Source organism: Prunus persica, chromosome G1 (assembly GCF_000346465.2).
Source record: "Prunus persica cultivar Lovell chromosome G1, Prunus_persica_NCBIv2, whole genome shotgun sequence".
NCBI classification, from domain to species: Eukaryota; Viridiplantae; Streptophyta; class Magnoliopsida; order Rosales; family Rosaceae; genus Prunus; species Prunus persica.
Window position 1 is genome coordinate 31,640,240 of NC_034009.1, and position 24,521 is coordinate 31,664,760.

Sequence of the window (24,521 nt, forward strand, 5' to 3'; positions counted from 1 at the left end):
ACCAAGATGAAACTTTGATAAAGCCTGAACATGAAGAAAATATGCCCTTTTCATTTTCCCAGACATTTCCAGATCTCACTTCACCTGATCTTCTGTCATCGTCCTCCCCCCACAGCACTAGCTTTAGTTTTGTTGACTTTAAGGAAGCAGGTGAAATAATTGTAAGCCAGCAGCCCAACAGAACAATATCAAGTCGAATTATTACTAAATGAATTCATCAGCTTCAGCTTTCGAGAGATTATTAATTAACGGTTGTGTTGTGTGGTTATTAGATCAACTGCAGTATGCATGCATTATATATGTAGTAGATGTAGAGGTGTAGAGGTGTAGAGGTGTAGAGGTGTAGAGGTGTAGAGAGGTGTAGAGGTGTAGGGAGGTGTAGAGGTGTAGAGGTGGAGAGGTGTAGTGGTGTAGTGGTGTTGTAGTGGTGTAGTGGTCCTCTCATCTCTATGCTCTATCTATCTATATGTATTTGTTAATTGTATTCGTTGCTGTTGTGATCTGAAAATAAGGATTGAATATTAATGTTGGAGATAAAAGATTCGCTAACTTAGTCCAATGGCTGATCGATATACAAGTAACAAACAACTGCATTGCATATATGCTCTCTCACGTTTAAGCACATGCAATGACACTTCATTCACAAACTGCACTCTGCACCTACGCCCTTAGCTATAGGTATAGGTAGGTCCCCCTACCCTTTCTCCTAGTGTTGGCCTCATATACGTATAATTTACACTTTGTTTAAATTAGTAATCTTACATTACAATTTACATGCATAATGCATTGCATATACAAATAACAAATTAATATATTTTCTGTAGATATATGCTATACATATACAATACTACAAGTCATAATATTTAAGTCAAGAGTCAAACAATCAATAAAAATACAAAAAAAAAACAAAATTCATAATATATTTATTAAAATATTGGACTTTACTGTCATATTTATTAAACAAGTATGTATGTGATTCGATTGTAAAAGTTGTTGCGTTCACTCAATATCTAAGTTGGAGGCCCATACTTACATATCTAGGCCCATTATATTAAAACATATCCAGCCCACCTATAGTATTCCATAAAACTGGGCCTAGATATGGGCCCCTAAACCCAACATTTTTTGGGGGTCATGACAACTGTATGTACCCGTAACATTTTGGGGAGCTTCTATGATGGAGTCGTATAATGAGGTGGTTCTTCAATCCAACAGTCGAACAAAAACTTTGCACTAAATCGAATATTAAGAACCCCTCATTCTATCCTCCATGTAACATTTTGACATGGAATAATTGAAGAATGATAGAATCTGATTAATCTGAATATACTTAAAAATACTACCTCCTCCAGAATCCTGATATAAAACTCTCTCTAAGTACTCTGCACATTTAGAGTGGCGACCAACTTTGACGCTCTCTTCTCTTGAGTCTTGTCTCCGATATAAGCTACCAAAGAATGAAAATAATTAGGCTTCCCCGACATTAATATTGTACATGAGGTCTCGAAGAGTAGGAGAAGTTGCTGGCGAAGACATGTTGAGTAAAGAAAACTTGACTTGCAAACTAATCTTGCCCTTCACCAAGTTCAACTTCGCTCCAGTGACCAACCAATACCCAGGATTATCCTGTGGGCCCCTACACAGATGTGACATGTCCACGTATTTCACAAACTTCTGTAACTGCAATGGCACCGGAGGCCCCGTAGGAAACACACTTGAGTCCACAATCACTTGATCGTCATCAGGCTGCACTTTCTCCCTCACCCAATTATTGCCCGAAATTGATGTGCTTATTGCACTGAAGAGGCCAGACGAGGTTGACTTTTGAGAAAGTTGAGAGGGGCTCTCTGTCCAGTTTGATTGGACTAGAAAACAATCTGAGACTTTGGTGAACAAAAGCCGGAGATGGAGAACACTCTTTGTCTCATGATGCTTCACGACAAGTTGAGCTCCGGAGACTACGAAGGCCGCAGTTTTGTTGGAGGACGTCCAATTGGGGTCGTATTTTACTGGCACCGTGCAGACATGGGAAAATCTTTTCCAGTTTATTGCTTCGAAGTAGCGGTCGTCCCCGATGTCATCTGATCCTCGCCATGTTGGTGGCTCAGGATCTATCTTGTTCTGCTGCAACATAAATGGAGTGTTTGATAGATGTTGGAGGTGCACAGCTAGCCTGAGATAGATAGATAGATCAATAATATTAATCTACATTGTTTTATCAAAGGGAATTAAGATGATAAATCCCATTGTTTTTTTTTCACCTGTTGCATTTCCTGCCCTCGAGATACAAGCGCATTCCTATGACAGGCCTATTTCCAACTCTAACCTGATGATCGTAATATTATATTTAGCATTACATAATATATAAGATGGATCAAAAGAAAAACAATGGATGCATAAATAAATCGAATTCAGTTTTAGAAATGGAATATAGTGTGTACCTGTGCAGTGTTTACATATAGTTTAGGACCCATCAAGCTGAAGTGAAGAGCAGGCGCCTGCGTGGCCCTATTTGTGGCAGGACCTAGAGCCAGGTCATTGAGAACAGGAGCCCAAAGTTTGTGGGCTTGAAAGTCAAGAAAGTATTGCAAATCAGCTATAGGAGGCTTGTCTGCACGCGTGTACCAAATTAACAAGAGGTTAACTACTTAATTACAATACAATATAAGACATCAGCGAGCGATGAATAATTAAAGTACCTGAGAAATAATTAACTTACATCGAAGATAGAGGTTGATGGCATGGGATAAGAAACCTTTGCCGGGCACATCTTTAAGTAGAGACGTGATGGGAATGCAGTTAAATTGAATCGCATCCGGCATCGATCCAACGGTTTGAAGCCACTCGCAGTGGCTACTGGCCAAGGGATCTCCTCCTCTTTTATAGCCTATCACGCTAATACCCTGCAAAAATTCATCTGCCACCTCGTCATTACAACTACTGTTAATTCTTTAAACCCAAACAAGAACAATTGAACCCTAGTTTATTTTGCCATACATCTTTTGTGTTTGCGGTGGAGAAGCCATTAAGGGCCACAGACTTGGGATCATGATGAAAGACATTGAAGGCCGGTGGTGCCTTGTGTCTTTGGTCTTTTGCTTTGGAGTGTAATGGGGAGAAATTGCATGTCCCTGTAAAGTGCTGATCTCCAAGCTCGTTCAAGTGATTTTTGAGGTCAGATGGCTCCATGTTAGAAGATTTATCTTGCTTTACTAACACCACATCCTCGCCCCCAATACTCAATCCCACCACGATGTGAGTCCCATACTTCTCTATGAACCTGTCAAATGTGTACGTAAGAATTTATCATAAGTCTATAAATTATATTGGTTGACCAAAATGCTTTCCAACTAGACACAGCTAATTCATCCAAAACCAAAGAATTGGTCAGGCCAAGAAAGTACGTTCCACAATGGGAAATCAAATAATACAGTACCACAGCCCAATTATGTGACTTGTTGTACTTATTATTATGTCAAATGGAAAACCAAGCCTTCATTGGCCAAAACCAGTGTGAAAGGTCAAACAATATTTGCAATCATGGCATGCATTAATGCTAGAGTTATCATATTTTTATAGGATATATTTTAGTAATGGTTAAAAATGATCGATCCCCACCAGGCACAACATATAGACATCCTAGTTTGCACATATATAGAGGGGAAGACATAGGGCTCTCTTTACTTTTATATTAAGAGAGTGTCAATTATGGTGAGATTGGCAATTAGCAGACAATAAAAGTGAGGATTTTATAAGGTTTGAACATTTCTACATGAAACGTGGTCAATTACCAAGAAAGAATGGCCAAAACTTTTGACGACGTACGGGGTTACTAGTCTTTCTTGCATGATTGTGACTTTTAATAACAAAAAGAAAAGAGTGCATACAAGGAAAGGAAAGTGACCTTGTATATTTTTATGTCTATCCTTTTGCCTCAAAATCCATGCCCCCTCTTCAGGAAATAAACCTAGGATTTTTTACTAAACCAAGCTACTAATTTTGATTTGCCGTCCAATATGAATTTAATATTTTTTTTTTGTATGCTAAGACTATTTTATTAATTAGCAGGCAGATACCAAAAGATAGAGCTGCAATCACTCCGTACATTATTGTATTATCTATACAAAATATATATTTGGGCCTGAAAATTAGGGATGAAATTAAGTTGGACAAGGTGGACGAGTTAGGAGGCCAACTCGAACTCAACTCAATTGGTTTCCTTGATATGAAAAGAAAAACAACTTACAAGTAAAAAAATAAAAACTAAAAATCCATATGATCGAAGTCTTGAATTAATTCATACCTTGCAAGGGCAGGGGGATCCCAAGTGGACGGAACAGAATGACGAACTTGATCGGCAAGAACAAGAGGGTACCTATCGATATGAACATTGAAGAAGATGATGAAGTAACCATCCAGAGCCAAGTGTTTGATTTTGGCTGCATCCGCTGCCCACGAACCACTTTCGAAACCAAACATGGCGTTGAACAACCCTGATGGGATTTTCCCAGGCACACTCGCCTTTTGGTTGAAATATTGCGACATCTGCATGAATTATATTCATTTCATGCACTAATGTTATTAATTCAATCGATAATATTATCTGTAAAAGAAGAAACATATCTAATATTATTACCTGATTGAATGTGAGGATATCGGATTGGTAACGTGTACGATCGCCTTTGTCACATTTAATATCGGTGGAGACTTGTTGAATGGACCCGAAGCCAGGGACTGCGAGTTCTTTTTTATCAGCGTCGTTGAGCAAAACCAGTCTTTGTTTGCCTTTGCAGTACTTGAGCCGGAAATCTGAGGTTAAATCAAACCCTTTGCCTAGGCTACTTACAGCCATCTCCACGATATCATCACCGCCACTCATCTCTCTCTCTCTCTCTCTCTCTCTCTCTCTCTCTCTCTCTGATCTCTGTATCTTCTGACCCTATATATATATATATATATATATATGAGATGAGATGAGGTTTTTATATCTCTTCCTGTGTTTTAATTGGATGATAAAGTTGATGGGAAGGAAGGGAAGAATAGAGGTGTGAAGAGATAAAAGGAAGGGAGACAAGTGGACGAGAGAGAACAATGTCAAGACTTGATTTGTAACATATGGTAAGGTCTGAATATGAAATGGGAAAGAAGAAGAATATGATATATTTTTTTTAATAATAAATATGGTAATAATCAAAAGGTCGTGAGAGATGTTTGACCGTTCTCTTCTCTCTCTCTCTCTCTCTCTCTCTCTCACACACACATATATTTTATTATATATATCAATATTTTGTTTCTTTTTTTTTTCAACCTCAATTATTACTAATTATTAATTGATTTTATTAAGCAAAGACTGTTGGTTTTAAAAAAATATATATATATAAATCCCAGTCCCAGGAGATAGGTATCATTAACCAACACGTTTGCAAAATCATCTCTAGTTGAACGTCAAATATCTAGGAAGGTGGGAGGCAATACACCAAAATAATTTATAGTTTCTCAAATTCTCATACTGCTCTGGCTCTTTCTGCTCTATCCATTTAGTCGGGTAATATCACAATCACTAAAATAAAAGAAATTATACAAACAATATATATATAGATAGATGATGCGACTAATAATTAATTGGGACATGTAGCGTGTGACAGAAGGTCTTTCTTTTGGTCGTCGGTCCTCAAATAATTTGAATGAATTAAAAGTATAGTATGCAACTAGTTTAATTACAAGTTGCGTAACTCTCCAAGCAATGCTAAATCCCTACCAATACTGAGGGATTGGCCAATTTGCATTTGGACTTTTGCTGGACCGTTTACACTACGAGTACTAGTACTGCTACTGGTAGAATTGTCTTCTCCCTCCCTCCAGTGACAGTGTGAAAAGGCCAAAAGGCTTTCAATTGAAACAGACAAATTTTAGACCCAGTTTCAATTCCATCTCTCTCACCTTTGTCGTCCGTATGACACGACACGTAACTTGTTATTTGCCGTGTATGTTGTCTGAGACTCTGATGACGTGTTAACGACGCGGACCGTGGCTGGCTGGCTGAACACACTAACAGCTCCTCGTCCACCAATTATACTCGACTTAGCTAGCTGAGCTCTGAGCTCTGAGCTACCCGCTGACTGACGATATGTTGACCTTCTTCAACAATGGTCTGTTTCGATGACTTACTTTTAACCAATTGCTACTTTCATTTTGCTGAGTTTATTTTATAATACACTTGTTCCAGTTGGTGCGTTTATCTATTGATTATATGTGGTTCCTTTTTCTCAGTGCAAATTGAATCAGTTCAGTATGAACTAGCCAAGTGACTTTTTTTGAGTCTCTCTTTGACACGACCACAAATCCTCATGTTCTTGAAAAGCCTTTGTGTTCACAAGGATGTTGTGAAAGTCAAACAGACAAGACAAGAGAGGCCTAATTTGTGTACTTGGTCAAATCAAATTAAACATAAACCAAACCAGCTATATTATTTTCTAAATGAAAACACCAAAGTTTTACGCGTGCGCTCTGCTCTCTCTTGGTCTGGGCTTGGGACTTTGACTGGGGCAGCCAATGGTGCGTCGGGAGAGCAAATTGTTAGTTTTTTTCTAGGAACAATCCGAGCGAGCCCAGTTTTCTACTCCAAACCAAAGTAGACTTCCCATCCCACAACATAAATGGAAAGACGAAGGAGGGAAACAGCTACACAGGAAGACCAAAGAACGAGAACCCTTCCAATTCCAAAGGTGGCAAGGCAACCCAAGAAAATTATGACATAACAAGACTAGGCTTAATTAGCATCTAAAACAACAGACAGGACAGAACAGAACACGAAGATTATCGACGACAGGCAGGGCGGGATAATTCTATTCAAAAACAGAAATAAGAGATCAGCATGTAAAACACAGCAAACGATAACATAGAGACAACATTATTATATAATTTATAGGGTATAAGAATTGTGCCTGCCGAGTCATCAAGGAAAGCACCGCACAAGATAAGCTTATCATTGCCGCTTTGTAAAATTGCTATACTGATGGGATCCGCATAATTACATTATTGCCCAAAACAAAAAACAGCCTACAAGTCCTGGTTTCACTTGCTTTGCTACGTGCTGCTACTATTCACCAACTTTAAATTTCAGCAGCATCTTGGTCATGAAAAGAGCATAATTCCTCCAGTCAACTGCGCTCTACAATTCTAGATTCAAACTAAAAGTACTGAGTTCTACACTGATGAACACAACCCACCAAAAGGGTTCAAAGTTCAAACGACATTTCTGCCAAGGTTAAAAGGTAAATCAAAAAATATCTAATATCATCAATTGAAGCAATCCAGACAACAATCTCTTCGTAAGGGGGGTTTACCCTAGAAGATGAGTCTTCCAAGAGAAGGTAGCCTAGGCAACAGTTATGAATGAACTGCAGCAAAACAAAGTTTGGATTTCATGCTCAAACACATTTACAGCTTTACAACAACAAATGCAAACGTCTCGGATTGCACAGCTTCTCTTAACACTACAGTAATTTACATGATGAACAAAAGAAGTAATAAACACGGCAAAGTAATGCAAAATACACCACTCACCTACATCATGGCAGTTACAAACAGAGAAAACAAGGTGGTGCTCCATTCTTTATCTTTGGTAAGCCTACAGAGGTACTGTCTGCTCTGACACAGATGCCAACCCCTGCAACAACCTAACAATTTCCCCTGTATCATCCAGATAATACTTGGCTTTGCTGGGTTTTCGGCCAACCGTACACGCAAATACTTCAGCTCTGGGTGCGATGGATGGGCCTGCTATGGAACTTGTGATTACCTCAAACATGTCTTCGTCAGATCTGTCATCACCTATGCAGAGAACAAAATCCGGTGACATTCCCCTTTCTTGCATGGTGGAAAGTAGACGTTTGGCTACAAGTCCTTTGTTTACACCCTGCACACACAAAAGAATGTTCAGTTTATCGAAATATTGTAAGTCCAATTGAGCCATGTGTTAGCTTCTGTGAGTGAAGGCGGCAACGTTCACAATTTATATGAAGAAAAGAAAAGTTTTCACACCTAACCCAACAATCTTGATTCTCAATGGGCATAAACCCTATGAGTGAAGAAGACTTGACTAATCACTTATCCTCGGGGAAAAAAAAAAAAACAATACCGCATCTGTTGTCATGGAAGGGCCATATTGTTTTCAAAATTTTCATTTGTCAAACAGTATGCAAAACCTATTTAACATTAAGAAAATTGTATTAATAATTTTGGTATGACAGAGTTTGAGCGCAGTCACTCTCTAACACTCAACCCCCTCCAAACTTCTGATACCTTGCCCAACCCAATGTTAAAAACATCGCCTTTCTCCGTTTCACACATGCTACTAAGCTTATGTGAATTTGGATACTGATCATACAGGTTGGAGAAATCAAAAACGAGATTTTACAGAACGGAGATAGCAAATTAACAAGGGGAGGTGTATCAAACCTGTGGCTTAACCTCCACTACATTCTGCCCGCTTTTAACATTAACTGGTTCATTAGCAAGCACACTTTCAAGATGATCAAGAAGTTCCTTAGCTTGGCATGATCCAAAATCTGGATCAGCATCCTCATAAGACCACACAAGTGCAGTTTCCTTATCTTCAATGGTGGAACCATCAGTTGTTTCAGTGTAAAGCTTCATTACTGGCTCTGCAATCTGCTTCCAACTGCTATCTGCAACTGGTGCACACGTTTCCCATTCTGCATCTCGCTTCAATCTGAATCCATATAATCATTAGTTTTAATCTAACCAACATTTCCATCGGTGTAAACATAAAACTTGAAATTTGCACAAATTTACCGTAGAAAGTAGCCGTGTTCAGCAGCAATTCCAAGCTTCTCACAAGGAGAAAGCCATTCAGCAAGTACTTTACGGCTTTTTGCACTAACAATGAAAACCATGTTGTTCTTGTCTCTGCACAAGTTATTGAGGATACCGATGGATTTAGAAGTTGGGCTCTTATCAATGGAAGCCTGAGGCATCAATGTACCATCATAGTCAAGCAGGATTGCCCTAGTTGTGGTCCTTTTGTAAGCTGAAACTATATGCTCCATAGAGAGCTTCCTGAAGTTCGAATCAAGGGCCACAACTCTGAAACTCAAACCGAACCCAATACCCCAGCACCTCTGACGCAAATGGCCCCTACATGTTCTTTCCAGATCTTGGAGGAAACTACGAGCCCAGTACCCAACATCATGGGTACTTACATATCTATAATGCTTCTCATGCCGGAGCTGTTTTTCTGGCTCCGCCATCTCTAGGGCACAGTCCATTGCATCTGCCACAGCATCAATATTCCAGGGGTTCACACGAATTGCTCCACTCAAAGAAGGGGAGCAGCCAATGAACTCGGAGACAACTAACATGCTCTTCTTCGGGTTGGAGGGTTCCAACTCCAAAACCTTATCCAATTTCGCATTCCGTTGCCGACTGATTATGTATTCGTATGGTATTAGATTCATCCCATCCCTCACAGCTGTCACCAAACAACACTCGGCAACAACATAATATGCAATTCTCTCATAGAACTTGAGTGGCTCATCAATCAACACGACAGGCTTATACCCAGGTTTCCCAAATGTTTCATTAATTCGCTTCACAGTTGAGGATGTCTCAGCCTGAACTTCTTTCACGTCTTTTCCCCGACCCCTGGCTGGATTGGCTATCTGCACCAATACAACCTTCCCTTGCCACTCGGGATGCTGAACAAGCAGCTGCTCCATTGCCAAAAGCTTCAAACTTATACCCTTAAAAATGTCCATGTCATCTACCCCGAGTAACATTATCCTTCCTTGGTCACAGAACTGTTTCATAAGCTCAGCAACCTTGGCTTCAGTCTCTGGGAGGCTCAAAACCGACTGCAGCTGACCCATGTGTATACCAACAGGAAGAATCTTGATGCTAACAGTCCGACCGTAATACTCGAGGCCTATGTAACCCCGCTTGGATTCATAGGTAAGACCAAGCATTCGACTACAGCATGAGAGGAAATGCCTTGCATAGTCAAATGTATGGAATCCAATTAAATCAGAATTCAAAATGGCTCTCAGAATCTCTTCCCTGACAGGCAATGTCTTATAAATTTCAGACGAAGGGAACGGACTATGGAGGAAAAACCCAAGTTTCACGCGATTGAATCTCTTCCTCAAGAAAGTTGGCAACACCATCAGATGATAATCATGTATCCACACAAAATCATCTTCTGGGTTAATCACTTCCATGATCCTATCTGCAAAAATCTTGTTCACTGACACGTATGCTTGCCATAAGGACCGGTTAAATCTACCACCGAGGTCCGGCGAAAGGGGTAGCATGTAATGAAACAGTGGCCACAACTGCTGCTTACAGAACCCATGATAATACCGGCTGAAAAGATCTGGTGGGAGAAAGGTTGGGACACATTTAAAGGTCTCGAGAAGAATTTGGGAAACCTCGTCTTGTTCATTTGGGTGAATTTCTTCCTTGAGACAACCAACATAAATGACTTCAATCTCATCATCCCCCAAACCATCTTTCAATTGGAGAAGAAGTGAATTCTCATCCCAATTGAAAATCCAACCCTTACTGGTATCTGATTTTCTCTGCGCCCTTATGGGGAGCTGGTTAGCCACTATTATGATTCGGTCACGTTGGACTGAAGATGAAGACATGTCTTCGGAGCACGCACTCTCCGACGGATCATCATCAACATCGGATATCAAACTGGCAACAGTCATAATACGTGGAATTCGCCTGCCAATTCGGCCAAACGAAGGAGCCTCGCCTGAGGCAAGCTCCAAAAGATTGGAATACGATTTGGACACCATTTGTTTCTAGACTGGAACTCTAGTTCATCAAAGCCTCTCTATATCTATCCCCTTGCCCACATAGATGAAACAACCCATTAAAGATTACGTATTTTCTATGACAAGCAAAACCCTTTTGAAAATTTATATCGCAGAAGCAGACTACAATAAGCTTGAAATACAAACAACCGGTCCGAGTTTGGAGTGAGAGGTTACTGCTAGTACTGATAATTTCGAATAAAATCCTAGCTAAGCGATAAAGAGATTATGACAAGTTAAAGGCTGACTGCAAATATCTTTGAAGAAAAGTGAATCGAAACAAGGGAAGGATAAACCAAGAACTTTCTTGTTGTCCGGATAAAAGGAGATGGTAAAAGGAATGGAATACATTCAGATCACACACAGCCCAGAAATATTCGGCAACCAAACATTCAACTAGACATTCTTTTCTTGATGAGGTTCAACTAGACATTCTCACACATGCACTGCTGAGAAAATATAGATTCAACTGAAACCGAACACAACAACAGCAATAACAAAACAAGAACAAGAACAACAATCACAATTTCAAAATTCAAACTTCCAGCAATAAAATTGAGAACAGTTTAAGATGTTACCAGTAGCTGAAATTGCAAAAACCCACTTTTTATTGAGTGGAATTGAGAAAGAACGAAGCAAAACGAAAGGTGAACAAAAATCTAATCAAAGATAGGGAAAAAAGGAGACCCCAAAATTTGGTTGCTTTTCATGGGACTTTCCTGGTAATCACAGTCTACCCTTGTAATCCTCTCTCTCTCTCTCTCTCTCTCTCTCTCTCTCTGAGGATCAGCCCAACTGAGGCCAACATAAAATAGTGGGATAATGTTCTGGACAATTTACTTTGTTTTTCACACATTTATTATTTTGTGGATTTACTTTGTTTCTTTCAAAGAAGAAAAAATATGAATAGAAAATGACGAAAACTTCTGAGCCGTTGGATGCGGTATCGGAACGAATGTAACAGAATGGGACGGCTAGGAGAGTTTACGACAGAGATGTTGAGAGAGTAGTGGATGAGGTCTCTAGGCCTTATCCCTTGTCCTTTGGTGTGTCCGCCATGAGGCTTCCTACATAACGGTGGGACCCACACCGAGGGTCTTGTCCGAAACTGGATGTCGTGAGCGTGCGACTCTTTACGTGGCGGACTATATATCGGTTTCCGTGACACGTGTCGCTCTGTCCATGCTTCATTGACAGCTCGAGACTAGGCCCCAGGGAGATGTGTCTCGTTTGACCGATTTATCGGATATGTCCGACAGTCGTTGCAACAATTATACTATTAACAACTAAGCCACACTGCCAGTGCAGATCAAAAATAAAAAATATTTCCAATCAAAAAAAACAAAACAATGCTGATTGTGAATCAATTCACTAAAGAAGCTTTAATATAAATTGCAATTATGGCCATGGGAAAAGAGAGGACCAATGATAGGCTAAACATTTTTGTAGTAATCAAATATTAATAAATAAATAAATAAAATTTCTCAAACCCGTAATTACTTCACGATATCATATTAAGATCTTCCACAACAGCTTTGCAATCCGAAGAGTTGTTGACAAGTATAATTGACTAGTGCAAATCTGTAATTTGATAAATGACACATCAAAATGATTTTTTTATTAAAGAAAAAAAGACAATGAGAATTTGATATTTACTTCAAATAATTAAAATTGAGAAGAAATAGATTACACAGAATATATACATTTTCAATTGAAATTGAAGAGAATGAAATTACCAATAGCATATTTGAGTGACAAAGACATTGAGGAATACGATTGGAATTCTTTTACATAGAATTGAGGGGAAGTTATGAGAATTACGATAGCTCGTATTAATGATGTATTTCAATCGATGATATATAAAACAAATAATTTCGAACACATAATGCTTCATGATAGCAGATTAAGATCTTCCACAACAACTTTCCACTCCAAATAGTTCTTGACAAACACAATTGACTAGTGCAAATCTATAATTTGATAAATCACACATCAAAATGATTTTTTATATTAAAAATAAAAAATAAAAAGCGATGAGAATTTGATACTAACTTCTAATTGTAACAAAGGATAAAGAGATTACCAAAAGCATATTTGAGTAACGATGACACTGAGAAGTCTGATTCAGAATTCGAAGGTTTTAGTTATAATTCGATGGGAAGCTCTGAGAGAATTATAATAGTTCCAACTAATGATGGATTTCAGTCGATTGCATGAGTGTTTTTCAATCGGTGAAATGACAGTTTTTAGTTGATAGAATGAAGGTTTTCAGTCGATAGTATGTTTGAAGTTTTAGTATAAAGGAATTTAGATGTTTGGACGGAGGATTTATAGAAATTGAAATAAAGATGATGAGAGGGTTGAAAAGGAATTTTCACAATGACATTAAAATGATATCAGCAATTGATATCTTTTTTGTTAAACCACAATTGCAAAAAAATAGAAAGTACGTCATTTATATTCAGAGTATTGAGTCACTCAAACAAAAAAGATAATTTGCTCAGCAAAACTTACAAAAATAATATATGAATGTGCAATTATTGGTTTGAAATTTATGGGAAGTACAATTTTGGTAAGGAGATGGTGCAGTTGAATACAAAGATCTAAAGTGTAAAGTGTAAGCTGTAAGGCTTCTTATTCACTTTAATCTATAACAATCCGTTTAGAAATTAAATTTGGAAAGCTCAATCCTTAATTTTTACGATTTGTCCACATTTTATTTAATAAATTCCGTGCTTAAGTTTCCAAATATTAAGAATAACAATTTTTCCTCTTCAATTCCTGACTTTTAGTTAAATTTGAAAGTTATTTTCTTCCATAATTATAAAGTATATTTCTTCTAAATTTTTAGAGTTGTTTTATTTGTAAGAAATTTGAAATATACCATATTCATACTATTTTTTTCATTTATTAAATGGAGCCTCGGATAATACAAAGTGGACAATAATTGTTTTTGTTGTTGGAAAAGTGGACAATAGTAAAGGATTAATTTGGATAAGAATATAGCAGACGTGTAAGCCTAGGGGATGAATACGCCATCTGCGTTACATTTAAAAAAAAAAAAAAAAAATCATTATCTGCGTTAGATTTTATTTCCGGATATTTGCGAGAAAAGACAACAACACAGCCGGCGGTTTCAGCCCTACTTTCCGTAAAACGGGAAACGATGGGCAGATAAGGTTTGTGTCAGTGTGCTTACGCTGTAACGCCACTGCATGACAAATACAGTTGAGCATTAACAGCTGAAATCACGCGGTAGAGGAAGTGCCACGTGTATGCTCCGTAAATTCTTCTTGACGGTGGAGGAAACATCCAAAAGATCGTAACGGAATGGTTTGATTTGGAAATTGGAATGGACAAGAGGAAAGCGGAAAAGGCTTATTTGCGGAAAGGCGTACGGTGGTTGGTGTACCTATATATATGGGACCCACGTAAAGATTGAGGGTCAGAATTAATCTTGGACGTTCAAATTGGGGACATATGAAAATGGCCAAACAGGGCGGAATATGGAATAAAATAATATTCTCAATCTTATAGCACCAGATGCGCTTCAAATGTTTTTTCTTTTTAATAGAAAGTATTTACTTTTTAGTTGCTATGATCTGCTGCATATGTAATTATCCAAGTTTAGTTGTCTCTCTATCTCTACCAAAAAAAAGAAGAAGAGTATTTTCTGGACATTTTTTATTATAGTTTTTTCCTTGGGTGACTTTGAAAAGCATGATTCTATTTCTATGTACATATATATATATGACATAATTGAAACTCCTCCAAATCGTTGCCTTTTATTAAATTTAAATTTGTACCCTCTTCCGTTTACCAAATTTTGATTGCTCAGCGGTGGTAGAATCGATCCATGTAGTTGATATTAGATTTTGACTTGCCAATGTATACAACAAAAGTACTTTTTTTTATAATGGTTTGTAGTTGTTTATAAACAACGATGTTGTGGTGTCACTTTAATTTTGTGAGATTTTAGGATCATTTAATTCTATACGTAAAATTAGAGTTAAAAATGTAAAATCGAAGCAAAAGACTCATTAGTGTAGTAGTTTGGTATATTACCACCTCAAGAAAATATTCATGCACTTGAGGTTTTGTTCGAATCTTTCTTTTCCTAATATTAGTTGAATTTAAAAAAATAAAAAATAAAAAAAAGAATAGATAACAATGAGGATAAGATAAAATATAAATTTGAGAGGGTGAAGATACTTCACCCATTAATTTCTCATATATATATATATATATATATATACATACACTGTGCACACATCCGAAAGAACAAATAATTTGCATGTTTCATATATAACGATTTCATGTGCTACTCGGTGTTTCTAGATTGGAATCCAAAATCTGCATAAATTCAATCAACAAAAGGAAACGAGTGCTCATAACTTGTTTGGTTGTTTCCGCAATGAATGCGTGCAGTTTGAATTAAGCTCCCAACTAAACCACACAAGAACATGTATGATGCATAAACTAGCTATTAATTTGTAACGGTCCTTTCGTCTCTGATGATCTCATATATTTGTATTTGTATGTATCCCTCTCTTGTGTTTCTGTTTGGTCAATGAGTGACGCAACAAAGTAGAAAACTCCAAGTTGGTCAATGAATGACGCAAAAAAGAAAAAGAAAAAGAAAAATTATTGTCCAAATGTAAATGAGGGAAAAAGAAAAAGACAAAAAAATATAGAACTTGCTTTGGTCTTTGGGTGAAGCAAAGTACAAAGTGAACATCAAGTATGTTGCGAGACAGACAGCTTCGTCTTTTATCGAGGAGGAGAGAAATGAAACGTCCATAGGTTTCTTTCTCGGCATAAAAGATGAAGCAGAGAAACTATTTGATCAAGTCAGTAGTCGTCACTCTCCCAGCTTTTATCGTGATTTATGCATCATGCACATATCTACATACTGATTTGCTTCACATATTTTTAAACTAGCAAAAACAACTACTGTTCATATTTGTTTTAGTACCCATAATTATTATTAATTATTAACACACCTACAAGGGGTGGCTACTTATCTCATCATCATCTTCTATGTGGTGTGTTTGAATTTGAGAGAGATTTCAGAGAGAGAGAGAGCTGGTGAGAGAGATGGAGGACAACTACAATGGTGATGATGATCAGAATAAGGGTGTTTTTAGGGTGTGCACAGAATCACAATCAGATGAAGGTGATGTTGTTGGTGAGGAGGAGTTGGAGCAGGAAGTTCTAAAAAGGAGGATCTCAGGCCATCCACTGTATGAGCTGTTGATGGAGAATCACATCAACTGTTTGAAGGTATTTCCTTTTTCTTTTTGTCGGGTTTTCTCTTTTTGGTTCTGGAAGTTACTTGTTTATGATGCAGAATTAAACTAAGAATGATATAAACCCTGACTCAGCTGCTGTAATTTTACCAAGTCCTATGAATCTTTTTTCTTTTTTTTTTCCGAAAGATTGTACACAAATATGATATGGTCAGACAGAGATGAGGAAGTCCAAAATGGCGTCCAATTTGCAAGTGTTTTGCATGGTCATATATAGGTGCAGATGGGTAGCTAGCTAGGTTTAAGAACACATATATCATCACAGTATTAGATAAGTGGTTTGGTAGGTCCAATGGTTAGATACGCATGCGCAGGTCAACAATAACGATCGATGTGAATTATTGTCAGGTGGGTTTGGGTGAAAATATTGGAGAAATTGGAGTCACAAGTACTGAAAATGACAAGCTCAAGGCCGCTGCCATTCCCACTTCTTCAGACCTTGATCAATTCATGGTAGCATTCTTCTTTGTATAATTATAAATTATTATGTTTAATTATGCAGAATTAATATGATCTGTTGGAATTAATCGCAGGAAGCATACTGCGACGCCCTAAACAAGCTGAAAGAAGCCATGGAGGATCCTATAAAAGAAACGACATCTTTCATCACTGATGTGTATGCTCAACTTGAGGATCTCAGTGCCTCCAAAAAACCACATTAACCCGTACACCTCAACTTGAGGAGCTGCATGCGTGGCCAGATTTGACCGATTATGCTGATGATAACTGATGATCTTTGATCACTAAATTTGGTAGATGATAAGTTATAATAATGTTAATTTGTCCCATCATTTGATGAAAGTACTTGCTATATATTAAAGTTTCTTAATTAATTTTGTTACATCAATTTCTAACGTTAATTACATGCATACATTATCTGGTGGATTTTACATCCCAGACACACTTAATTATTTATAACCGCAACGGCAATATGAAGAGTCTTGACTTCATAAATACGATATGGAAGTGTAAAATAAATATGACTGAGGAACGTTTAAAATATAGAAGTTAACTTTCAAGTTTCAATATGTTTTATAAGTCAATGGGTCTAGTCTAGTAGAAAAGGGCTTTGACTTGCATACCAGTGGTCTTAGGTTCGAACTCTCATATAGAGACAATCCTTATAAGGAGTAATTTTTGAGTGTTCTGGGTATACTACTTGACTGGTATACCATCCAATAGACACACGGCATGTAGAATATTTCCAACGCAACCAGTCACATGTCATAAAAAACAATGAAGTAAGTTGAGAAATAATTTTACATGTCATATTTGTATTGGATGATATACCAGCCACATTATGTACCCGAAACATATAAAAATTTCTCTCTTAAAAGGGACCAACAAGGGCTATAGCCCATGTGAGTTTTTGTTTTATCAACCTAACTTTAATTTAGCCCACCTACGCCTACTAATGACAATCATGACACGCTTACATCCAAAGGCTCACAACAAACCAAGACTACTGACTCATCCAACAATACACTAAGGACTCATTTTGTAATAACCCGGTCATAAATAAATTTTTAATTATCAATTTATTCAGGTAAAAGACTATTTTACCCATAAAATATTTTAACAGGTTTAAAAGTTGACTTTTTGATCGGGAAGGAATTTAAAATTTTCAATTAGACCATTGCATAGAGCACGTCGAGTTGAGTCCATAGACACGTAGTGGGCTCAAATCCGAGTTATAATGAGGAAGATACGATCAAATTCACAATGGGGCAAAATCGTAATTTTGCGAACATGATTTAAAAAAAAACAGATTCTGTTCTCTCTCTCTCTCTCTCTCTCTCCTTAAGCCTTCCTCCGTTCGCGCTCAACCAGCTCCTTAAACCGCCCGGGTTTTGGGCTGCCGTCTCTACCTCCGGCCACCTTCACCGTGAGCTCTGGCCGCCAGAAAATAGAGAAATCCGATCGGATTTTACGTGAAATTTCCAACGCTTGTTTGAGTGATTTCGACCACCATTTTCTTTGATCTAGGTATGCTTTCTCATAATTTCAACGTGACTTAGCTAATGGTTGGGTTATTTATGATTGATTTCTGCATTTGGTAACTCATCTAAGTAATTGAAATTTGGCCAGTTTTCGGCACGAGATTCCAGCCACTTTTTGGGGTAGGTCAAAGAACAAAAGTTGCTCCACTCCATGTGGTGATCATGTAGGTATAAGTATTAATCGGCGGTTTGAAGATTTTTTGATCGTCGATATCGCTTTGGATACCCAAGCGCTGCTGGCTCGTGTGGCAGAGCGTGGGCACTGTGTGGGTGACCCTCTTGGTCCTAAATTGATCCTCATGTTGTCCCGAGCACGACGATAAGTTCAGATTTCATTTAGGGTACCGTTTGACTGTTGATCGGATATCGCATATTAGGCGATTGTCCGGGTTTGATATGTTTAGATTGTTGGATCAATTTGATTCTCAAATATGTTGATCTAGGTACTTCTAGGATCGTATAGGAATTCGCGGATCGAGAATCAAATTCCCGGATACTCCGGTTCAATAATTGAAAGTTTAATATAAACAATAACCGTCCGATCGTGCCACCGTGAGCGATCCGACCTTTCGATTTGAACAAAACTTGCAGGATATGTTTATTAGACCTTAGAGAACTCATAGGAACATTCAGATTAGAAATTGGAAGTCGTGGCCCCCGCTGACTAAGTTTAGGCAGTTCGACTCCTCGGTTGACCATGAGTCTTCAGAGGTAGTTTTACCCTTCGAGAAGTATTAGAACGACCATGTAAATGAGTCCTAACCGAAAGTTGAGTTATTCTGATCATGTTAGGATTAAAGGGTTGTTTTTAAAAGGACCCGCCCGAATTTTCTCGAAAACTGGGACGAATCTCGTCTTGTTACCGACATCACTCCGAGGTCGGGCCCACTTACTAAAGAACAAGACTTTCTACTAAAATTTTGGTAGAGTCCCTTCTGTAAATTGAACATTTCCTAAATTTTCGACCTGCTCAAAATTCAGAATTTAATAACCCAACCAGCAGCATGCTATTAAATAATAAACAGTTTACAACAAAGGCCTCCGACCTCATAAATCAAACCATAGCACGGATGATAACAGAGCATATCTAAGAAATTCGATTACAACAAAAGCAAAGTTCAAAAGGAACTAAATGATGAAAGATTCTTACGAAAACTCAAGATTTGGAAGCACACGATTCGGCTTGGCTGCAGAGCTCAATCAACAACTGGCTTGGGGGCGCAAAACAAAAAAATATGAGTGGAAAAAATAAAAGTTCAGTTCAGTGTAAGCCAACATAAAATAACCCCACCATTTAGAAAACCATGCAAGAAATCCAAATGCATCCCAAAACCATCATAATCAAGTATATATATCAAGTTAAGCCAATACCGGATGTCAAGTCCGAAATTCATAAAGGAAACTTTAAAAACCCACCATTCAAATATTATTAGTCCCAAAACTAAACTCTCGAAAACGTACCCGCTGGCATGATCGGCAAGGAAGTACTCTCACCGAGAAACAAGAACGAATGAATAGTTATATATAAATATATAACATAAGAGATATATACGATATAAATATGACAACCTCTTAGTTGTACCGGGGAAACAATCCAACTGGGGATTGTTTGACTAGTCTACATAGGTGAGTCCATAGGGGAGAGTCCTCAAGTGACTATATAGCTAGGGAACGAGCCGTCCAATTGGGAGACTAACTCTTAACCAGTACGTAAAGCCAAATCCTCAAAACTTGTACTCCGGTGACCAGTCCTACGCGTACAGACTACCCAATCAAGGGTCTACAATGACAACCCGTCAAGGATGCCTCGGGTTCCGACATTTTCAAGTATCTCAAGTTTCCATATCCAAGTTTCAAATCCGGGGAGGTACATAGGGTAGTGCTTATAGCACTTCAAACTGACATTCTAAACTCATTTCTTTCCACAACCTCACATGAACAACCCAAGTACCCCACACATAGCCAAACATAGATAGAATTTCTCAAAATCCATATATACATACTCAAGATACTCAAATATGCCAAAACCCAAAATATATTACAATAGCTTTATAAAAACATCAAATTCAACAATTGAATATATAATATATCCAATACACCATTAAAACATTATACATAATTTTTCCATCATAAAACCATGCTTATGATTTGAAAATAAAGTCCACTCACAAGTAGTCCCACGCTGCTTGAACCTAAGAGGGTCCCGCCTGCTGCGTACGCGTGGTCGGAGTACCTATTTTTGAATACAAATACAAGATAAATTCAAAGCGTTTTGAACAAGAAATTTGAATTAAATATCCTAATTTCACGAGTTTCAAGTAAGTGCACGAGGAAAGGGACGTTCTAAGGTCCAACTATCCAATGCGGACAATGGAACAGACTTGGGAGACACTTGGTCAATCGGCGGTCAAACTTTTCAATTTGGGTCAACCGAGCCTACGAGACCCATGACCTCCGTTTTACGATCCGAAAGTTCCTAAAGGTTTCACATGGTCTAGGATACACGTCCTGTAAGTTTGGTCCGAAACGGACGGTCGGATTGCTCACGATCGCATGATCAGACGATTATCGCAAAACGCAAACTTTAAGTTATTGAATCGGAACATCCGAGGCTCCGATTCATGATCAGCGAATTCCTACACGATCCTAGAAATGTCTACAGTAACATATATTAATTTTGACTCAAACCAACGGTCCAAATATATCGAACCCGGATAACGCACAATAGGTGTAACACCCTATTTGCAGTCACTTTTGTTCTGGGCCTACCCCAGAAAGTGACCGGAAGTGGCCGGAATCGCGATCCCAAAATCGGCCGAAATCCAATTCGAAAATCAAACTACATAGGCTCAAAATTGATGAAATCCTACGTAAAAATACCACTCGTTACCTCAAAATCTCTCCGAATAAAAAAATGACCAAAATACCCCTATTCCAAGGGTAAATTCAAAATTTCATATTTAATTAAATTAAATAATTTAAATAGGAAATTTAATTGGATTCAGGGTGTTACAGTTTTATAGTACCTTATAGGAATTCTTAGATATTATATTGATAATTGAAGTTATGAGATTTTCTTTAAAGGTTATTACTTTTCATTAGTTGATATTATTATGATTGTAAATAAAGTATATGATATATGGATTGGGTTATGTACGGAAGTATATTATTTTAATGGTGAAATACAGTATTTTATTGAATTTATGTGAAAACAAGTGTTGATTTCTATTTGAATTATTTTCGGATCTTTAGAAATTTATGCTTATGTGAGTATTCATTGGTTTGTAATAGCATCACTTTCATTGATTATGCAATCTATTATGGATTTATATGATTATGGAATGAGTTATATATTTATATATATAGATCGCTAAATTGTGCATGTCTATATTTAATACATACACTCAATAATTGAAAATGATGAATTATGGACATTAGTTCTCAACAGTATGTGGCCTAAATTCCAAGATAATTGAGAACTGATTTCTTGAAAATTAAGAAGAGAATTTAAGTACGGTTTGTGAAATAAAAGAAATTTCATATGGTTTTCAAACCCACATTAGGAGTACTCCCCATTGTCGTTGAAACAGATTTGTCATTTATGACATTGCCGCACGAGTTTTAGGGACGCCTGAACTGTGTAGTGCGAGGATGCGCGTTCTCAGGCTGACTAATGGTCCCTTGAGGCCTGCGAGGAATACGGTTCAGGTCAACTTTGTGATCCCGAGGGCTGCGAGGAATGCGGCTCGGATTGACTTTATCTTACTGAGGCCTGCGAGGATGTGTCATATAATGTGACACAAGGAATTGACGGTATTAAAGGAATTGACGGATCAGGAATGAGAGTATGCCTAGGTGGAGAGAATTTAAGTTATGAGATGGTTTTAAACTAAAATTGAGGATTTATTTTGGTATTTTATGGGCAAAGGTTTTATATATATATTTTCCTGATATTATGAGATAAGGAATGAATGTTTACAAGTTTTAAGGATTTTATACAGTTCACCATTATTTTCTTAAGTGATGAGTTTGTTTTGCAAGTAAAAGAGGAAAATATATATATTCCAGTTAAGTTGTTGATATATATATATATATATATATTTATATACTATATATTTATATAATGGGCCTTATGTAAGTTTCAAAGGAAAGGATAAAAGTATTTTAGGAGCTTGTTGGTTTTTATTTTTCATTATTATTATATATATATATATATATATTTCTAAAGCAAATAATATACAAATTGATTTATGAATTAGGGGAAGTTCAGTGAGTACCCTAATTATATTCTGAGTATGAACTGTTTTGAGAATTTGGAAAGTTGAAAAGTATATACTTTAGAGCTTGTGAATAATGGTGAGTATACCACTAACGTGAGAACTAGAACTGTTTTGCAATCACATTGAAAGAACTACGTGTGACTTGATTTCTTGTTACGGGTACGTAGGCAACCTAGAGCTAGATGCAGCTGCGAGATCAAGTGATTGTAAAGCTATTCTGTTAAGTTATGTTGAAATCTGTTAACGTACTTGTGTTATTTTTAAGGTTAGGATCAATTTTAGTTGGCAGAACGATTTATCTGATTTATAGAGGCCTAATGTCATGAATGTCATCATGTCAGTATCTTTGGACTTTGGTATGTGACATATGTCTGGTTGCATGAATTCTATTTTTGCGCATGCTGAACGAATGGGGATATTTAAATTGCTTGTTATACAGGTGAAAATTTTGGGAAATGAGCGAATAACAGGGGAGACTCTGTCGAATTTTCGGCAGAAGTCAAACTCGAAGAAAAAGAATCTAGGGAACTTTGAAGGGTATTTTGGTCAAGAGTGCCCGGCACCTGCCAGGTGTCGGACATGTACAGAGTATGGCTCAAATTCCAAAGTGGAATTTAGGTTGGGTCCTGTCACATTTGGTGGGCCGGATAAATTAGGTGGATTAAGATTTTTTAAATCTAATATGGTGTTTGGAGGCCTAAAATGAAGTTGGACCGGATTGTGTGTAATCTGGTCAAACCCCAAAGTAGGTGGATTGTGCATACATAAAGTGTAAATTTAGCCCATTTCATTTTAAAATCTTGGGTCTGTCCCTACCCTGATGACATCTTGGTAGTGTATGTATGAGAAACTCTCATCCCCCTGTAATTTAGACCATCGCTTGTATATATTTTTTAATGTTTTACAATCTTCATGCTCAACTGGTGATTTACCTACTAAATTTGTACCTAGCTTTCGATTTATCCCATATTATTTTTCTTTTTTTTCTTCTGCCAATTCCTCATGTTGTCTAAATCCGCAATATTTCATTCAATTTGCCCTTAAATATGATGGCAAATTGGCCATTTATATGTTAAAATAAAATAAAATAAATTGAAATAATAATCAATAACGATAGAAATAACGTTTTTAAAAAAAAAAAAAAAAAAGTAGAAAGAATGTCATCCTCAGACCAACCCCACTTCCTATTAGCTTATGAATTTTTGCTTACCAATTCCACTTCCTACAAGCCTCAGACCAACCCCTTTCTTCCCCAAAATCGAACACATCCCATACAACAACACCAAAACCACCACCATATATTTGAACAAAAAAAAAACCCATATGTGCATATTTGAACACACAAAAGAACCCAAATCTATTTGATAAAAAACCGCAACAAGGGCAGATGGGTTGTGGCGAGGTGGGTGATTTTGTGGGTGTCGAGGATGGACCTGGGGTTTGGGGGAAGAGAGAGAGAGAGAGAGAGAGAGAGAGAGAGTGTGTGTGTGTGTGTGTGTGATGGTTGGCTGTGGGAGGGTGAGCTGTTGAAAGAGAGAGGGAGGCTGCGATGGGTAAAGGGGTGGTCGTGGGTCTGGGGCTGTGTTGTGAAAGGGGAGGCAACGACGGTGGTGAGGGGGGATGTGTTGCGAATTAGTCTTGGGGTAAGTTGCAGGTGGGAAAGGGGTAGTCAAGTTGGGGGAGAAAAGAGAGAGGGGAGAGGGGGTCTGTGGGTAGGATAGTTTTTTGTTTAATTTTTTCTTAAAATAAGTAATTTATTTTTAATAATTTAACAAAAAATTGAATGAAATACTGATGATTTAGACGGGCAGAGGGAAAATTAGCTATAAAAAAAAATATTCATATTCTTAATTTTCTAAAAAAAAAGGAATATGATAAATCAAAAGTTAGGTACAAATCACCAGTTAACTCTTTTTATTTTCTTTCTTTAATCTTGTTGTAGAAAAATAACTGAGTCCAATAGCCCACATACAAAGGGGAGTGAGTTGGGCTCGGTTTCGTAGGAAAAAAAAGAAGAAGAAGAGTTGGGCTCGGCCCGTCAAGTTCCATTTTGTCCACGCGGGGATCTTCTGTGAATAACTAGCTTAACCA

The 24,521-nt window shown here is 37.6% G+C and overlaps 3 protein-coding genes across 5 annotated transcripts; 1 reads left to right on the plus strand and 2 right to left on the minus strand.

The window, feature by feature from the left end:
* Positions 922–5,088, minus strand: LOC18793083 (MACPF domain-containing protein At1g14780). The gene is made up of 7 exons (XM_007221948.2): positions 4,637–5,088; positions 4,304–4,545; positions 2,998–3,280; positions 2,720–2,903; positions 2,442–2,611; positions 2,262–2,326; positions 922–2,173 (listed from the first exon to the last, which is right to left on the minus strand). The coding sequence occupies exons 1-7, from the start codon at positions 4,877–4,879 to the stop codon at positions 1,468–1,470; spliced, it is 1,893 nt and encodes a 630-aa protein (XP_007222010.2). The 5' UTR covers positions 4,880–5,088; the 3' UTR covers positions 922–1,467.
* Positions 7,335–12,032, minus strand: LOC18788532 (alpha,alpha-trehalose-phosphate synthase [UDP-forming] 6). The gene is made up of 3 exons (XM_007225197.2): positions 8,818–12,032; positions 8,461–8,734; positions 7,335–7,918 (listed from the first exon to the last, which is right to left on the minus strand). Exons 1-3 carry the CDS (start codon positions 10,821–10,823, stop codon positions 7,631–7,633), a joined length of 2,568 nt encoding a protein of 855 aa, XP_007225259.2. The 5' UTR covers positions 10,824–12,032; the 3' UTR covers positions 7,335–7,630.
* Positions 15,374–16,991, plus strand: LOC109946460 (homeobox protein knotted-1-like 2). 3 transcript variants are annotated; one of them, XM_020554341.1, is made up of 4 exons: positions 15,374–15,691; positions 15,915–16,124; positions 16,499–16,603; positions 16,684–16,991. In XM_020554341.1, exons 2-4 carry the CDS (start codon positions 15,939–15,941, stop codon positions 16,810–16,812), a joined length of 420 nt encoding a protein of 139 aa, XP_020409930.1. In that variant the 5' UTR covers positions 15,374–15,691; positions 15,915–15,938; the 3' UTR covers positions 16,813–16,991. The 3 variants fall into 3 exon arrangements, with proteins under 3 accessions (XP_020409930.1, XP_020409933.1, XP_020409927.1); XM_020554344.1 differs by having other exon boundaries at positions 15,989–16,124; XM_020554338.1 differs by having other exon boundaries at positions 15,374–16,124.

Excerpts from the sequence above, each read along its gene's own strand:
- LOC18793083 (XM_007221948.2), bottom strand. The coding sequence starts at position 4,879 with ATGAGTGGCGGTGATGATATCGTGGAGATGGCTGTAAGTAGCCTAGGC. Across the intron at positions 2,612-2,719 it reads CATCAACCTCTATCTTCGAT|ACAAGCCTCCTATAGCTGAT; the intron begins GTAAGTTAATTA and ends ACACGCGTGCAG. Across the intron at positions 2,174-2,261 it reads GAGGGCAGGAAATGCAACAG|GCTAGCTGTGCACCTCCAAC; the intron begins GTGAAAAAAAAA and ends TATCTATCTCAG.
- LOC18788532 (XM_007225197.2), bottom strand. The coding sequence starts at position 10,823 with ATGGTGTCCAAATCGTATTCCAATCTTTTGGAGCTTGCCTCAGGCGAG. Across the intron at positions 8,735-8,817 it reads GAACACGGCTACTTTCTACG|ATTGAAGCGAGATGCAGAAT; the intron begins GTAAATTTGTGC and ends ATATGGATTCAG. Across the intron at positions 7,919-8,460 it reads TAGTGGAGGTTAAGCCACAG|GGTGTAAACAAAGGACTTGT; the intron begins GTTTGATACACC and ends TTGTGTGTGCAG.
- LOC109946460 (XM_020554338.1), top strand. The coding sequence starts at position 15,939 with ATGGAGGACAACTACAATGGTGATGATGATCAGAATAAGGGTGTTTTT. Across the intron at positions 16,125-16,498 it reads ATCACATCAACTGTTTGAAG|GTGGGTTTGGGTGAAAATAT; the intron begins GTATTTCCTTTT and ends AATTATTGTCAG. Across the intron at positions 16,604-16,683 it reads CAGACCTTGATCAATTCATG|GAAGCATACTGCGACGCCCT; the intron begins GTAGCATTCTTC and ends AATTAATCGCAG.